This window comes from Colias philodice, chromosome 19, assembly GCF_061535455.1.
Source record: "Colias philodice isolate Cphi_HAF_F1 chromosome 19, ilColPhil1 Martin Lab GWU primary, whole genome shotgun sequence".
In the NCBI taxonomy this organism is placed as follows: domain Eukaryota; kingdom Metazoa; phylum Arthropoda; class Insecta; order Lepidoptera; family Pieridae; genus Colias; species Colias philodice.
In genome coordinates this window covers 1213691-1232573 of record NC_143104.1, presented here as the reverse complement: position 1 = coordinate 1232573, position 18883 = coordinate 1213691, and the positions used below count along the sequence as shown (strand labels likewise).

The 18883-nt window shown below is 32.0% G+C and overlaps 1 protein-coding gene and 1 long non-coding RNA gene across 3 annotated transcripts; one reads left to right on the top strand and one right to left on the bottom strand.

The window, feature by feature from the left end:
• Window positions 1–3419: 3419 nt before the first annotated feature.
• LOC149479726 (uncharacterized) lies at window positions 3420–18343 on the top strand. 2 transcript variants are annotated; one of them, XM_089707506.1, is made up of 6 exons: window positions 3420–3520; window positions 13477–14611; window positions 14732–15322; window positions 15411–15626; window positions 17138–17423; window positions 18144–18343. In XM_089707506.1, the coding sequence occupies exons 2-6, from the start codon at window positions 13520–13522 to the stop codon at window positions 18323–18325; spliced, it is 2367 nt and encodes a 788-aa protein (XP_089563632.1). In that variant the 5' UTR covers window positions 3420–3520; window positions 13477–13519; the 3' UTR covers window positions 18326–18343. The 2 variants fall into 2 exon arrangements, with proteins under 2 accessions (XP_089563632.1, XP_089563634.1); XM_089707508.1 differs by lacking the exon at window positions 3420–3520 and adding an exon at window positions 3746–3872.
• Window positions 5232–6000, bottom strand: LOC149479727 (uncharacterized). Its single transcript, XR_016317147.1, has 2 exons — window positions 5855–6000; window positions 5232–5422 (listed from the first exon to the last, which is right to left on the bottom strand). It is a non-coding gene; the product is annotated as an uncharacterized LOC149479727 (long non-coding RNA).
• Window positions 18344–18883: the final 540 nt, after the last annotated feature.

The following is an 18883-nucleotide window of genomic DNA, read 5'->3' as shown; positions in this document are numbered from 1 at the left end:
TTTGGCATAGTTTTCTCAGGACTTTTTGCTCTTTCCAAACTCCGAACCTCATGTTGTTTATGTGATTGATTCGAATCCCACTTCAATAATGCGAAAAATTCCGGATCCTCATCAACTACAGATATATACCCTTCTTCTGGTGGCTTTTCAGCCATTATTGTTGCAGTTTTATGTAAATAATTTTACAATTTACCTCCAATTTTTATTAAAGCAAGCGCAGCTTGGTTTTGCAGAGCGTTTGGATGACGTCACTTATGTCATATTGTTGACATAACAAAAAATGACTTAACAAAAAATGTTGCTACTTGTCAAATATGCACATAATTATTTTTCAATTTAAAAATGAACTCCTCATAATATTATTATACCTATTAAAATACAACTATTTCAACTGATTATGCTGATTAAACCAATATTTAAATGCACTTACATCTAAATTAGTTGCAAATTTTGTTTGATTGGAAATATGACACCAAAGAGTATAATAATTTATACTACGGAACGTACGGAACCTTACTGTTCTGTGTACGGAACCTAAGGTAAGATTACTAGTCATACCTACAATATGAACATATTATTTTCATTATCAGGTTCCTGTCAGATCTAAATTCAAGATAAGCAAAAAATGCCAAAAAATTGCAAGGCTGAAACAAATCAATTGCATCTTACTTATCTGTTATCTAAATCTACATTCTACACTGATAGACAGGTGGATCCGTTAGAATCTGAAAAGATTTCGGTGCTTGAGATAGGAATATTCTTAGATTACAAAAAGGGAATATTATGCTAAATTTAGTGCACATTATCACAGTAAACAAATACGAACAGTAGCGAAACTTCCTACAAAACGTTCGAAACTGGTCACTCACACAAACATAATAAAATAATAAAATAATAATAAAATAAAAATCATTTATTGATCAATTTGTGGGTTAGGTTATAATATGCATCGACTTGTACCTATCACAATAGACAAATCTATCTACTGAGCTTTTATCCGCGTATAAGTAGTACCTAACTATAAAGAAGTTTAGTCGATGCGTATATTTTTGTGAGTGAGCCGTTTCCAGCGTATTGTTGCGCTACTGTTCGTGTTCGTTGTTTACTGTGCCTATATTGTGTAGGTATTTATTTTCCATCCACACCTTTGTTTTTGCAATGAACCTTATCACGCGATGGCAGTTACCATGCAAACAACGTTACCATCCCTTAAATACCTACATTAACGTTTTCACAATAAAATATTATGACATACCTATATCGTATTCGTATTATACCTATCCATTCAAATACTACATTCAACATACGTGTTAGTACTTTCATTATAATTGAAAGAGCACCTAAGGTATAGGTAGGTATATCTGTACTCTGTAGCACATTATCACGGTTCTATTTTTTGAGCGCGGTAAAATTTTTAAAGGTACATTTTTTTTGGTGATGGGCTGTCGGAAACCTCTTCATGGAAACAAAGAAAAACTTATTTAGGCAATCGGTGTTTTGAAAATGTTATTTTACGCCCCGGTTCCACCCGGGTTGACGTAATTATTATTGTAAGTTTTCAAAATTTCAATAGTTAGGTAGTTAAGTACCTAGTTAGTTAATAGTTATTTTTATTATACAAACGGAGACAAATTCAAATAACTAACTATTATATCGTGTACTTACCATATTTCAGTAAGTAGGTATTTAAAACACATTAATATTCTTCCTAGGTATAAAATATGATGTAATGCGTAGCTTTCCCCATAAAAGTGAAACTTCTTTATCGGGGTTGGAAAAAAATTTAGTTTAACATTTTTTCGTTACGCGTGACATTTTTCCGTTGCGCGCCATCTTTTTCTTATCCCCACCACGCGTGATTCGACGTAATTATGTAAAGTTGCATATAGTAATTTTTTTTAAATAAGGTCATAAAGAAGTTTCACTTCTTACGTGTGTACACTAGTACACGCACACATTTTTTTTTATTTATTTAGATAATAGATGGCGCAGTGTAATATGCCGTTTTTTTCTAATTTAATTAAGAATATGTAAAAGGAATTATAGGCCACCCACGAGTCATATTTCACATAATAGGATAAAAATTATTCTTTATAAAAGAAAATATTAATATTTCATACATTTTAATCACTTTACCTTGTTACATTTTCTTTTGTGATTTATTTTTAGTAAACTATCTATTGAATGCTTTTGAATGTAATGTCTCCAAATGTTAATTTTTAATGGGACCAAATTATTTATACTATCTATAAAATAGTGAAAGAATGAATTGTTTTTTTCGTGCATTTATCCTCTTGAAGTGCAGTATCTATTGATAAGATACAGTTTTTATATGGAACTGTAGAAGGGTCTACTGAGATTATACATGGAGTAACGCAATGATGTAAGTATTAGCATTATTTATTATAAGCATTGTGATTAAATTCACTACGTTTAGAAGCAGTATGTAGGTCTTTTATTATTACCTTACATACGAAATTAACAACGAAATAATTTACAACCGCTTGACAATAAGATTTCACTAGTTTATTCTCTTGATCCACCGTTCGATTTATTTATATCTCTAATTCCTGTACTTACCTATAGCATAAAATACTTAATAGTAAGTAGTTAACCTATAGTTGAGATTATGGATGTGGGTATGACTTTCTATTAATAAGTAATTGAATAGTATTGAAGAAACTTCTTGACAATCTGAAGGATCTAACTGAAAACTCGGTAGAGCTATGTATAGTATAGAGCTGCTGTAGTTGTAATTTTAAATATGTACCTATATTTATTTATTTATTTTACTAATGATAGCCGACAATTGTTACCACTAATTATAGACATATTTAAGGGTCTTATCCTTAAAATTATACCTGATAGCTATGACTCTCTTCGAGTACTCTTTATCCTTAATTCTATGAAACTATACAATACATCCATGGTTTACAATGTGTTTACTAGATTGCAAAATAACGGAAACTTTCACTACAATAAAATGACTAATAACTTAAGTAATGATAAATATTTATAATATTTTACAATATTTTACAAAAGATAAACCTTTGTAGACGAATTAAATATTTCACCAGCCTTTGTATTGTATTATTAACAAGAACAACAAAAGTAGGTATATTATAACAACAAGCATTGCCAGCAGCCAGGACGATTGATTTGTATTCATAATTTAATAAACAGTATATAGAACTTACATAATTATTTAGACTCATTCAAGTACCTATTCGAAGGTAAATAATGAGTTGCGAGTGTTTTTTTTAACAGAATAAAATAGGGGTTCATGAAAAATGGTAGGTATTTAAATTTAAAAAGTGCGTGCCAAAAGTTTTCATGTTATCAGACAGCATAGTCACCCTACACAGAATCCAAATTCAGCAACTGTATATAAGATGATGATGTTTTCCGTTAGTACACACACAGACTCCAAAGCAAATAGACGCAGGGTCAGCGTGTGATCAATATTTACAATTCATATAAAACCTTTGTAGTGCATATGATAACTTATTTACTTCGCGTGGTGAGTGATTTATAATTCAATTTTAGAACGCTTTGAAATGTGAAATTCCAATTTTAAAATGCGCGCGGTTTTATTTTTTTTGTCGGCGAGCAGTAGTGACTGAAATATGACAAAACATGACATTTTTCATTGGCTATGGTATAATTAGAACAATGACTCATTGATAAAACTTTTGTTATGACTGACTGACCACCATTGTTATTAGAGCGATTCTTACGCGTTTTAAAACAATTTCATTATTCATAACTTAAATTATCTATTGAATTTTAATAAATTATGTTTTAGTAGAATAATTCTTATTAAAATTAATATTTATACATTATAATGTTTGTGATGTTTTATGGATATATCAGTAAGTAAACTTTATTTATTTTCAAAAATTCTGTAGGTACTTAGTTGGTACTTGGTACATATTTATTATGTTGCGGTTTTTAGAATATATTGTGGTAAAAATAAAATAATAATTGTTGGTCTCTCTATTTCTCGAAGACTTTAATTGACTTTTAAGTTCGCCTTTTGAGTAACAGTCGAATAAATAATTTGATTTAATAATTTATAATTATGTACCTACCTAAGTAAAATGAGGCAAAACAAATTAGGTATAAAAATTATCAGAATCAAATTTCGATACGAGTAACCTCGGGTCAATGTTAATTGTTACTACTTACATAATATTTCACTTTTTTAACGAAAAAAACTATCAATAACTACATAATATAGGTAACTAAAATAATAAAAACAGCAGCCTAACTGAATTTTTAAAATAGATAGAGTTTTTAGTTTATGTAAAAAACCTCAGAGGAATAAACCTATAGAGTACTTGTATCGAGCGTATACAATTTACATATATTTGTTTCTTTCTATCTAAAGAAAACGTCGTAAGAAAGAATGAGATAGCTATAGACTACAAGCTACGTTTCAACATAGTCATGGCACCATTTTTACTATAGGTACGTATTTAGATAGATAGAAGGTGATAGTGATGGGATGTGCTTCAATCGATAAAATCGTGAATGCATTTTGCATTTACGGTTTCGTGAAATAATAAATAATAAAAAAAAACAAAATTAATCATAAATTTCAGTTGAATACATTATTTGTTTAATCCTACGAATATAATAAATGCGAAATTATGCGAGAATGGATAACTTTCTCTTTCACTGCTGAACCGATTACAATGAAATTTTGTACATACACACATAGGATAGGTTTTATACCGGAAATCCCACGTGAACGGGAACTGTGCGGGATTTTCTTTAAAAACGCGGGCGGAAAGCTAGTATATTTTAAAATAAATTTTAAAACTTGAAATATAACTACATAATTTAAAATAAAGATCAATAAAGTTAAAGGAGTGAGGAGAAAGGCACAGTCAGCATGAATTTTAACAAGTTCATAAAAGGACAGTTTTAAAGAAAACATTTTCCTTACATCCTACTAATAAAGCGAAAGTTTGTGAGGATGGATGTTTGTTACTCTTTCACGCGAATACTACTAAACCGATTACAATGAAATTTGGAAAAATTACTTTTGATCCCGTAAATCCCACAGGAATGGGAACTATGCGGGTTTTTCTTTGAAAACGCAATTAAGTATGTATTTCAATAGTAGTTTCTCATCTATGAGAACTGTCATTTAATCAACCGTTTAATTTTCACATAGTTACACATTTATAGTAAATGTGTAAAAAAAATTCCAAATAAAAATTCACTCACACACAAATGTATTTATTATCTAAAGGAACAAAAAAAAACGTAAGCGTAAGATTGCACAATTCTTCTAGAGTATCCATCTTGATAACACGCAGGCTCGAAATGCAGTGAACACAATCTAGCAAATTTCGACGGCGTCCAATCTACACGTCTCATGTTTTATACCCATTTCTTATTTAGCTCTGGAAATCTAAAACAAAATGAATTTATTAATAATCTAAAAGAGAAACAACAAACTAAACAGATAAGTAAAATAAAACAACCACGTGGTATTTTTTATTTTCCTGCTGTAGAAAATATACATCAATTATTTGCTACAACAACTACATATAAATCTGATATAAGAAACAAAATAAATAAATCAACGTTAATATGAAATAGATTTTTTGTCATAAATCGATAATATACGCTAGATGTGTTACAACACTACGGTGGTAAACAAAATGCCAAACTTGATAATATTGTGACATTTTTTAAAAATTATTTAATTCTTTTGTATTCCACAACCCCATAAAGTGTGTAAATGTTACAGTTACAACATAAACTTATAAAAAAGCGCTTGATATAACCTTCAAATAGGGTTAGAACATAAATATTTATCAATTTGCTGAAAATCACTTACCGATGGAAAGATATTTTTTCATTGTTTTCATCCAAAACTCCCATTCGACTAGTAATAGCCGGTAGCTAAACATACAATAGTCATTTTAGCACACTGACAAATAAAAAGAAACACTATACACTTTATATTTTCTAAATATTTCGTTAAAAACAATTGACGCACTGAGCCCACCAGCTGGTTGGAAAACAAACTGACTGCCGGCGAGCTACGTTTGAAGACAGTGCAGATACTCTATCGCTATCTCAATCTGACTTATGCTGTTATTGACTAAGAGTAAGTAGATTAGAAAATATGTATTTTGTTCTGTCTCAATATAAGAACTCTATAGGTTTATTCCTCTGAGTAAAAAACCTACTAAAAGAAAAGTATAGTTTACATAAATAAATAGATCGCGTTCTCAACATTTTGTTCAAAACATCTGTAGGTAATTTTTTATGTAGACTACTCAAGTGACTCCTGCCTAATAAATTCTCTTCATAATTTTATATGTCTATTAATTTTAACAAAGCATTGAAACAAATTTCACTATACAATATCGAACTAAGAAAGTAAGATGTATCTGGTACTTAAACTAGCTGTGCTCCGCGGTTTTACCCGCAGTGTTTACTCGATAAAATAAGCTATCGAACACCGAAATAATTTTTCAAATCGGACCAGTATTTCCTGTGATTGGCGCGTTCAAACAAACTCTGCAGCTTTATAATATTAGCATAGATAATAAATTACTTTAGGTATAGTCATCTGTTTTATTTTTAATTGAATTATTGCTACTGGATATAATAATTATCCGCTTAAATTACTTCTAATACGCGTACAGTTGCGTTTTCAAGTGTTACTGACCTATATAAAAGTATTTTTGGACAAAAATGTATTCTCTCAAGACAGTTGAAACACACGGCGGAATCGCGTGTGGTAGAACAGTTAATAATACAATTATGTTTGACATAAACGTAAATATTAATAAATGTTGATGTTGGTTGATTACAAAAAAGGCTATAGTAGCGTTTCTGTGGCTGTAGGTAGGTATAATAGGTAAAGGGAATGAAATAGATTCTTTTTGTAGAGTTTCTTGTCTCTGAATTTCTACCTAGGTATTGCTAAAAATTTCCTTTGCTACAGCGATAGAGATAGAGACCTATTACTTTTTCATAAGTTTTTGTTTTGAAAAAACGTGTTTTTGTTCATCTACATAATATACTGCAAATTCGAGATTAAAAAATTTGATAATATGTGGATTGTAGGTAAGAAACTGGTTTAAACAAAATAGATTTTGTATGTACTTAGGGTGTATTGTTGTTTTTTATTAGTCTAGTAAACGACGCGCTATGTTAGTTTTAATTAACAAACAATAGAATCGGTGAAAATTTATTTTATTGCAAATAAGACACATTTTCTCTAGCGTTTACGTAGTTATATGCTATGTGACAATAAGTAATAAATAATAAAAATGTCTATTTTAGTGACAAAACACGAAACTATCAAGATTTTTATTAATTAACATGACGCATTTAACACATCATAGTATTTAGAAATGAGAAATTGAATAGGTACCTAATTATTTAGATTTTTTGTTGTGTATTTATTTTATTCATTCAAAATGGTCTAAGTTCTTAGAACTAAGTACTTACTTAGCTTTTTTTACATCATCATCGGTAGATATTTGGTAGTTATCAAAGAAAGTGACGAAAAAAGCAATTTGTTGCAGCAATTTTTTTTATTGACAGTGGAAACTTTTTTGATTGAGTTTAATACGGGTTTGACGGTACCTATTCTAATTTGCAAAAAAGTTATGGCCTCGTCTTTTAGCATAAATTACACGCTTGCAAACCAAGGATAATCTTGTGTATAAAAAACTAAAAAGATCTGAAAACTGTTCTTAATTTCTCAACTGAATCTATATTAAGAAGTTCGTAAATAAACTGGGAGATAATTGTCTGCAGTGTAACAAACGCCACGCGGGAAATATCGACGTGTTTTTTTCTTAATATGTAAACAAAGAAATCTGTAAACAGACAGAGAGTTTAATTTAGTGTGTTTTGTTTAGAAAATTGGTAGCTCTTACATAATACATTTTAGATTAAGGGCCGATTTTTCAATACATGGTTAAAACTTATTCGCCCAATAAAGTATTACACGATAACATTAAAATGTCACCCGTAAACTGGCAATACAGGAAAAGAATACATTTTTGAAATGGTAGTTTAATACGTTATTCGACGAATAAGTATTAACCAAGGATTGAAATCAGCCCTAAAATAATTGTTATTGTATCTTCATAGTTTGACTTTGTTGGTTTGATTCCTCATTCTTGCATAAGAATTAATATTAATATTCTACCTATAAGTAATATTATGTTACTAGCGGTCCGCCCCGGCTTCGCCCGTGGTACATATGAAAAATAGATGTTGGCCGATTCTCAGATTTACCCGATATGCACAGAAAATTTCATGAGAATCGGTCCACCCGTTTCGGAGGAGTATGCAGACTAACATTGTGACACGAGAATTTTATATACATGGTGTAATCGTTAAGTGTGCACAGGCGATTATTCCGTAACTATTACAGATATCAAAAAACTTTAAACTGATATCGAAAGTACTTAACCTAATGAGTAAAATGGCCATAATAATTTTTTAAAAATAATACGAGAAATATCTAAAAAATTAACTTTAAACCCTCCCATACATTTAGTATGAGATATGAATATCCCATGTACATGGGTTGATCCAAAAGTAATGATAATCAATATTAAACAAGGTCATTACAGTTAAAATAATTATGTATTTCTCTAGATAGTCTTCTAACTAGATAATATACTTCGATATTTTTTTTCCTTAACTTAGAAAAAAAAACTTTGACTTCATCTACAAAAACCCCTCAAAATCGGCCATCACTTCGCTGTCGTCTTAAAATTTCTTGTATCGACGGTGTTTCTTGTGCCGAGGTAAGAGATAGAATTAACTAGGAGCTAGATCTTACAAACAGGGTGGGTGTTCAAGCATTTTCAATGCCGATTTTTGATTGGCAGCCATCGCAACTGACGCTTTGTGATCTGGTGCGTTGTCTTGGTGAACCAACATTCAAGACCGAAGTTTGCCATGTCTCTTTTTCTTACTAACCTACCCGCAATCTTTTAATTTGGTCTGTGTAGTAAGAGCCCTGTGTAGTAGTGGCTACCTTCTTAAAATATTCCACATTTCTTCAGCGTCCCAAAAAACTACGGTTTTAATCTATCCCACTAATTTTCACTTTGAAAATCTTCACCGTCACTTTGGAAGCTCGCATCCAGGCCATTGATTGTTTCTTGGTTTCAGCATAAACATGGTGAACCCAGGTAACGCCCATGGTCACAAATCGTGACAAAAAATTATCCTGATCTCATTAAAAATTTAGAAATTCACCCTCTTAAAATGTCGAATCGTTGTTTCTTCTTTTCGTCGGGAAACATTCTGGCTCGCACTGTTCACATTAAAATTAATGTTAATACTTGGAAACGTGGCCTGTAGATATAATTTTTTTGTGATAACTTAGTGATTACATGAGCAAGCATAAAACATTTATTTTATATTTTTATGTGCACAGGAAATACCCAATTATCATTACTTTTGGATCAACCTATACATTTAATATGAAAGATTTTAGCTTTTTTTTTTGTTTTTTTGGTTTTCTGCTTTAATTACTTCGCAAATTTGGAGGGAAGTTCATTTAGAAACTGTAAATAGACCTCCTCATTGTATTGCACAATAAGGACGTCACTTCGAAAATCTACTATGAATACAAAATGTATGGGAAATAAATTGTATGGGAGCGTTTAATGTAACATTTTTGGTTATTTCTCGTTTTATTTTTAAAAATTTATTATGGCCATTTTACTCATTAGGTTAAGTACTTTCGATATCAGTTTAAAGTTTTTTGATATCTGCAATAGTTACGGAATAATCGCTTGTGCACACTTAACGATTACACCCTGTATAAGATTACAGACTTCTAGTTCTCAATATTATGTAAGTAGGTATAATCTATGTGACTATAAACTAGGTACCTATATCTGTGCTAAATGTATAGGTAGGTACGTGCAAAAAATAGTTTTTGCAAGTGTTAAATTATAAAATATTAAAGCTTATTGTAATAGTTTATTTATTCATAAAAAACCATAATTAAAAAAACACACTTTCATCAGTGTTCACGAATAAAAATAACAGCAGATATATATTTAACTAGCTTACCTACAGCCCGCGGCTTCGCCCGCTTTGTCTAAAACCTGATAAATTATATACTAAAACCTTCCTCTTGAATCACTTTATCTATGAAAAAAAACCGCATCAAAATACGTTGCGTAGTTTTAAAGATTTAAGCATACAAAATTACAAAGGGACATAGGGACAGAGAAAGCAACTTTGTTTTATACTATGTAGTGATAACTGCTGTGGATAACTGCTTATGATAGTTTCTCTTGGTCTTTATTTTATTTTGCTGAAGCAATCATTCATTATTGGCCAGACGGAAAATCGAGACAAAGAACCATTCTACGAGATATGAAACAGATACTTGTAAAACACTTTATCCAGACATTATCTGTAGGAAATTTTATGAATCATCCAACACAAAATGTAATATTTACTCAAATTAGAGAAGAATAAAAATATGGCTAAGAAAAATGCAATTCCATCAAAATTTACGATAATAATTCGTATGAAATCACAAATACATCTAGATATTTACCTTCTCGATTTCGTAACTGTTTTAGATTTAGAAAATACTAAATATTTTCATTCACTTTTTGAAAAAATGTGAATGGCGCTTACGATTTTTAGTTTCGAGCACGTTGATTCCATACTAAAAGCGGACCCCCTCACGGGCTATGAAATCTGAATTTTCGCTGACCGCCTAACTCCTCTTAAGTAAAAATAAAAGAAAAGAGAAGAAAAACTTATACATAATTATGTGGGTAACGTAAAATAATGCAAATTCAATGCCGAAAAATGATAATCATTAATTGATAAGAATTTTTAAATAATTGAAAGACGCTAATAATATTAATATTCTCTTCTTTTTTATCATATAATTCGGGTCGTCAATTAGCCGAAACATCGTCTCCATCTCACTTGTATTAATTGATCAAAGATAGCGCTAAATTGTGGACACAACTAATAACTTCATCCATGATTCCATGAGACATGAGTCATGTAAGTTGTAGATCAATGGAGTCTTTCCATAGTTCCTAGACTAATAAGGTCTAATAAGTGATGTCTATTTTTAGAAGTGGATTTATTAGAGATTGACTAGACTTCTGCCATTTTAAAATAATTCGATCTTTTACCTCATGCGATGAGAATTATTTTTTCACTTTAGTTTTATGACAACTCCGCTCCTATTGATCTTAGCGTGATGATAGGCCTATATAGCCTATAGCCTTCGTCGATAAATGGGCTATCTAACACCGTAAGAATTTATCAAATTGGACCAGTAGTTCCTGAGATTATCGCGTTCAAACAAACAAACAAACTCTTCAGCTTTATAATATTAGTACCTATAGTATAGAAGTTAATAAATGACACCCCAATTCCTTAAACCCTAAAAATTCAGCTATTTATCTACATCTTTGCTAAAATTCATCTCAGATATTTAATGCAAAAGAGAAGATAATTTACAAACAAACATACACGCACACATTGATTTATAATTAATAGGCAGAGTTATTGATCCACTATCGTAAACAGCTGGCCAACATCAATATTTCTGCATAACATTATCAAACATCCGTTTAGAAATAAGCGAGATATTATAGGTACATAATATTAATTACCATTTACCGTACACATATGATTGAGGTAAATAAACTCGATATTAGTCTATATGTACTCTATACTAAAGCTGAAGAGTTTGTTTGTTTGTTTGAACGCGCTAATCTCAGCAACTACTGGTCCGATTTGAAAAATTCTTTCGATGTTAGATAGCCCATTTATCGAGGAAGACTATAGGCTATATTAATTCATCACGCTAAGACCAACAGGAGCGGAGTAATGCGGGTATAACCGCAGGGCACAGCTGGTTATAAAATAATATTAATTAGTAATTACCATTTACAGATGATTGAGGTAAATAAACTCGATATTAGTCGTTATTTACGATTTTATTCAATACTAGTTGCACGCTTCGGTTCCTCACGAGCAGATACATTTTTTTTTATTAAAAATGTAATTTTATATTGAATTCTCCTAATCTAGTTTGTCTTAACATATCCAACAAAAAAACTTAAGACGACTTTCTTATTGGAAATTTCAAAATAATATTATATTAGGTATGATCTTTCTTCTAAGAACTATATATCTAACTATTTCTATTTCTTTTCTTTCAAGTATTTATTACATCACTACATAGTATAAAACAAAGTCGCTTTCTCTGTCCCTATGTATGCTTAAATCTTTAAAACTACTCAACGGATTTTGATGCGGTTATTTTAATAGATAGAGTGATTCAAGAGGAAGGTTTTAGTATATAATTTATTATGTTTTAGACAAAGCGGGCGAAGCCGCGGGCGGATAGCTAGCTGACAATAAAATTCGCGAATCAAACAATCAACAATATGTGAATCTTAGAATGTGAATCCTCCTAACGCAGCAGTCTTTCATTGTTTTTAGAATATAAAATTAACCACATTCACTTGTTTCGTAATATAGGAAAACCACAAAATATACCTATGTCTATCGCCTCTGTATATGTTCGTAATAAGCACACTATTATAATATTTTTATATTGCTGACTCTAAAATTGTATTTATTTGTTGAAATTGATATTTTTGGTTTTATGGCATTCAAATGCTTTATAAATTTATAAAGAATAGAAAAAATTCGATCGAGTCCCGCCTCGTGATCGAATTTTTTCTATTCTTTATAAATTTATATTTGTATTTATTTTGAATATATATATTGTTCTCGCAGACTCAACTATTGTATTTATTTGTAAATATATTGTTCACATGTTTTTATTTATGGTATCATAACGAGCGGTTCTATTGTAGCTAATTGAAATGGCCTATATTAAATGATTCTGTTATTAGTCTGTTAAAGGCAAACGGATTAATTTTGCTAACGATACTCTTTGATGTTAATCTTTCTAAGAACTCGGAATTGTTAGAGATGTTTATTTTTCATTGAAATCTTAATTATAATTTCGTTCGTGATTAGAATTGTATTATATATTTAGGAATTAGTTACTAGCTGACCGAATCATTGTTCTTCCTTACCGTTAATATTTAGAACTATTTAAAAAATATATGTTTGCCGATTCTCAGAACTATCCGATCACCGATGCTTACAAAAATTTCATAAAAATCCATTTCGGAGTAGTTGGTAACGAACACACAGCACAATAAAATTTATATAAATAGTAGAGATTATGTTTGGAATATATTGTTATGAATTATTAATATTATTTGTCATTCTATTATTTTAACCTACATCTTAGGTCTATCTTTGGCGATTGGCCAATAGCTGCAGTAGTGTTAGAAAAAAAAACTAAGAAGTCCCATTTTTTATCCTAAACATAATATTATAATATTTAGAATTTTATTTTAGACTGAAATGGAACAATTTTTCTATATTATTAATACTTTGTTTCAGATCTTTATGAACAAGAGATACCACGTTAAGAGATAAGCAAAGAATGGTTGGAAATGAATCGTACAAACCCAACGGCGAGGCGCACATCGAAAACGGCAACGATCTAAAACATGATATAGACAAAATTAATTCATTGAAATCAAAAGAGAACAACGAAATCGTAGCCCATTACCTTAATGAAGGTTCACCTCCCGTGGAAAGGGTGAAGTTCGAAGGTTTAGATGATGATAGTATTTATTCACACGAGACTGATGAAAATAAACTGCCGCCAATTCCTGATGGTGGCTGGGGATGGGTCGTGGTATTCGCCGCTTTCCTTGTCTCAGCCTGTGCTGACGGCCTTGCGTATTCCTTTGGTATTCTACACGAGGAATTCACCAACTACTTCGAAGCATCCCAGTCGAAAACCTCATTGATAGGAAGCTTATTTATTTCTATTCCACTTATTTCTGGACCTATTATGAGTGCGTTAGTTGATAGATATGGATGCAGAACGATGACTATGATAGCTGGAGTATTATCAACGATCGGATTCCTACTTGCTGCTATTAGTGATTCAATTGTTATGTTGTGCTTTACATTAGGAACATTGAGCGGTCTTGCCATGGGTATTTTGTATGTCACTTCCGTCGTCTCTGTCGCTTTTTGGTTCGACAAAAGACGGACTCTTGCCGTATCGTTGGCCTCGTGTGGTATCGGTTTTGGTACCCTTATATACTCGCCCCTAACTAATTTCTTCATTGAGTTATATGATTGGAGAAATACTCTAGTACTTTTAGCTGGAACTATATTGAATATGTGCGTTTGTGGCGCTCTAATGAGAGATCCAGATTGGTTAATAATAAAAGAAGCGCGTGAGAGGAAACAAGCTAAGTCACAAAGATCGAGAAGAACTTCAAGTGCTGGGTCTATTTCGTCAAAATCATTAGGAGGAGAATCTGCTTTTTTGAGTGCTGATGAATTGAATGATTTATTGAAAAGTGGTCAAAGCCCGGAATATATTTTAGCAACGCTTACTACTACTTTAGCTGAAGCAGAACAATTGGAAGCTACAACACAAATGAATGCGGAACAATCTCGCAAACGAACGCATTCTGCTATACAACTACCTACATTCATACAAAGGCATGACGAGGTAAACTTTTATTTTCCTACGATTTAATTTCAAATTTTTTACATGTTATTATTATTATTTAATTTCTAACTAGTCAGTGAGTGTTAATAGCTTAATTTAATATTTAAAATTATTTCACAGGTACCAACAGAGGTTATAGAGAAGCTGATGAGCAATAAACGTCTTTACAACATAATTCTACAAAACTATCCGCACTTAATCACCCGTCGCCGTTCTGAAGTAAATCTCCACGTTGATAATGTTGATACATCAAATTTACCTGAACCAGCCACTATGAAAGTCACTGTAATAGCTAAGAGACCGAAACAGCCAGAAGATGCTAGTAAAACTAAGAAATCAACTGACGTCACCGATAGCGCTGATAAGGCTAAACCTCAAGAAGATTCTCATACGCTTAAGCATAATTCTAGATCTGAAACGAAAATGTCATCTACCCATCATGGGAAAGATCATAGTCATTTAAAACCAGAAATTAAACATGCACATCATAAGGAGCAACTGAGACAAGTACCGACTACAGCAAGTTGGTTGTCCAGGCAGATCTATACTGACCATCACTACTTACGAGATATGCCCCTAATGAAAAGTACAATTATGCATCGAGGTGCCATGATGAATATACCTAGGTACAAGCTTAGGGCGTCGTCATTGCCTGATATATATAAAAATTCATCGTGGTCCATATATTCTTATTATTCGGATGATGAAAGGGTAAATATTCAACATTAGTTATCAATGCCAATATATTCAAGATTTTTTTTTTCTATCGAACGAAAATTAAACATGTTTTTTCTTTCAGAAATGGTACGACAGAGTGCTGGATACCATCAAATCGACGTTTGACATGAGAATGTTCGTGGAGTTCCATTTCATAATGTTCAACATTGGCTCTCTCATTTTGTTCGTCTGGGCGATTATTCCTTACTTCTTCTTGAAGTCCTATATGACGACAGTGGACATGGAAGGTGGAGCTATGATGATAAGCATTATTGGGATAGCCAGCGGTGTTGGAATCGTAAGTTTATTAATTACTAGCCGCTCCGCGCGGTTTCACCCCCGTGGCTCCACCCCTGTTGGTCGTAGCGTGATGATATATAGCCTATAACCTTCCTCGATAAATGGGCTATCTAACACCGAAAGAATTTTTCAAATTGGACCAGTAGTTCCCGAGATTAGCGCGTTCAAACAAACAAACAAACAAACAAACTTCAGCTTTATAATATTAGTAATTAGTATAGATTTCCCAACAAAAATTCTGGATTCGTGCAAATTGTCAGAACTAAAGCTAACAGCTTTTAGCATTCAAACAAAAAAGAAATATCAAAATCGGTTCATCCAGTGGAAAGATCTTCCACCTTTTTTGAAGTCGGAGTGAAACTTATTATATTATTTATCTCTTATGATATGTATCCATTTGTTACGATCTATATTATGTGTAATCTCACCGTCTTCGAGAACTACTTAATTTGTTTTTCCATGATGATAACAGCATCTTATAAGATTAAGTTGTATGTGAAAATAAGTACGAAACTTATCTTATCAACATATATTTAGATGAAGGTTTGAAGGCATTGTTTGTGCAGAACTATTGTTATTGTTGTAATAGAACCTTGTATAATTGTATGATTCATATTAATTATATAACATGCATAAATATAAGAAATGTGTGATTATTTTTTAAATTGTTTTCAATAGAAAAGTAGAAAAGAAAAGTAATATTCAATTAGCTAGAGCGCACCGGTTCACTCGTGTGGTATCTGGGTAAAAAAGATATTATTTGCTCATCTACAGGGTGTCCCACTGTTGGTATACTAAGCTCAAAGGAAGTTATAGTTTTGCATATGCTGAGTACGTAAAAAATACTTATAAAATTCCAGACGCATTTTTTTTTCAAATAGATGAATTCTTAAAATTCTATGTGTATACCCATAACAAACAACCCGTCAACTTTGCCACCAGCACGTGAGCTATCGTTTAAGATTATGTTTTCATAGACAAAATGCTCACAATAGAGAAGCGGTATAATATGCCGGCTGCGCAAAGCTAGAGCAGAAAACATGTATTTTCAGGAAAAAAATTAGCAAAAAATTTTTGACGTAATTTTGTCCTTCGCGCTTAGTACCTATACCAATAGTGGGACACCCTGTATACTATAACCTATCTTATATATAAAATTCTCGTGTCACAATGTTAGTCTGCATACTCCTCCGAAACGGGTGGACCGATTCTCATGAAATTTTCTGTGCATATCGGGTAAGTCTGAGAATCGGCCAACATCTATTTTTCATATGTACCACGGGCGAAGCCGGGGCGGACCGCTAGTCTCTATATAAAATTTCTTCTAATCAACTGTTTTTGCGTAAAAGTTTTCCAAACATAATATGTCTACATCCATCCATCACTACATACTTTCACGTTCATAATATTACGTATAGTTATGATACATCTGACGTCATTTTTAATTCAATTATGTAGGTATTATGGACCCAATATACTTATTCAAAATATTTATAACGTCTCATTCAGGTCGGCCTTGGCTGGGCTGGCGACCAACCCTGGATCAACGTCACAAAGACCTACGCCATTTGTCTGATCGTCTGCGGCATCTCCGTGGCTGCTTATCCCCTCTTCATCACGAATTATTGGGGCCTTGTGGTCATCTCCACGATTTTCGGCCTTTCCTACGCAAGCTCGTATTCCTACACTCCTGCTATATTGATGGAACTTATGCCAATAGACTATTTCACTATTGCATATGGTTTTATTTTGTTGAGTCAGGGTGTTGGACATTTGATTGGCCCGCCGCTTGGAGGTAAGATATTTTTGTTATGATTAATTCTATCGGCATATTTTATTATGTAAAGCGTGGTAAAGCGCTATCTATACCTACGAAATTTAGTTCAAATTCTTCCGTTATTATTGTATTTTATGCATATTATACTTGCTATTCTTATTATTTATCGTATCTGAGATATAAACTATCCTATCTTTCAAGTTAGATAGATGTTTTTAATAAAATCAATTCAGTAGCTAAAGATTCCACAGTCACTTTCCACAGATCAACAACATGACATTTTTATCAAGATAGTGCATTTTCCTCTTATTCTTGATATGATAAAATTTGGTTTTATCATCAGATGCATCTTGCTTTATCTAGTAACAAGTTTAATATTTAGTTTTTATAGCATTCAATTCATCATCATCATCAGCCCATTATATTCCCACTGCATGGACGCGGGCCTCCCACAAAGGACTTAGGCATCCAGCAATCAATTTCTTTATACCTATTTAAATAACTTTCATAGATTCTATTTTATTTATATTCTTTAAACTATCTTTCCACCCGTGGCTTCACCCGCTTTGTCTAAAACCTAATAAATTACAGACTGAAACCCTCCTCTTGAACCACTCTATCTCTTATAAAAAACCGCATCAACATCCGTTGCGTGGTTTTAAAGATTTTAGCATACATAGGGACATAGGGACATAGGGACAGAGAAAGCGACTCTCATTAGCAAATTGCTTTATCCAGGGCTCCTCTATGACGTCACTGGAAGCTGGGAGCTAACCTTCTACGCGGGAGGAGTATGGCTTGTCATATCAGGAATCAGTATTGGAATCATCCCCTACACTAAGAACAGGCGGATCTGGGGCTCCGGGGCTCTGTTGAAGGATACGGAGGAAGGAGAGAGTAAACACTCGGTGAAAGTGTAAATAAATGTTTTATGTGGTCTATTTTGTTTTATTTTATACTGTTTACGTTAATGTTATTTATGTAAAAGTGAATATAAAAAAATATTACTTCGTATGAATAAGTCGTAGCAATGAAAAATGAAATGTAGTAAAAGCTATGTGTTAAAAACAGCTTTGATTCTATTAGTGTAATGCCTCCCTCTTTCTCTCACATCTTAAATTTAACTATAGTCTGCACTCGTACCTAAATAGAATTTACATGATTTTTACATCGAGTCGTCATGTCGTTTGTATTTTAGTGTTTCCTTCATCATCATGATACGTAAAATATCGCATTTGATGTTACAATGCAAATTTATTTTTGTTCGTAAAATATATAGGATGTAAATAAGTTATTTAAAAACTCACACCTCTTTGAATCAACAGTTTCCTCATACCTGACGCATTATAATTATATCTACGTATATAGGCATATTATTTATTAAATCTGAATCCCTAAATAAAGAAATTACATAGGTACTCCACAGTTTTCCAAATTTCGACAATAATTCGCCAGTTTCAATTAACCTTTAATTCACA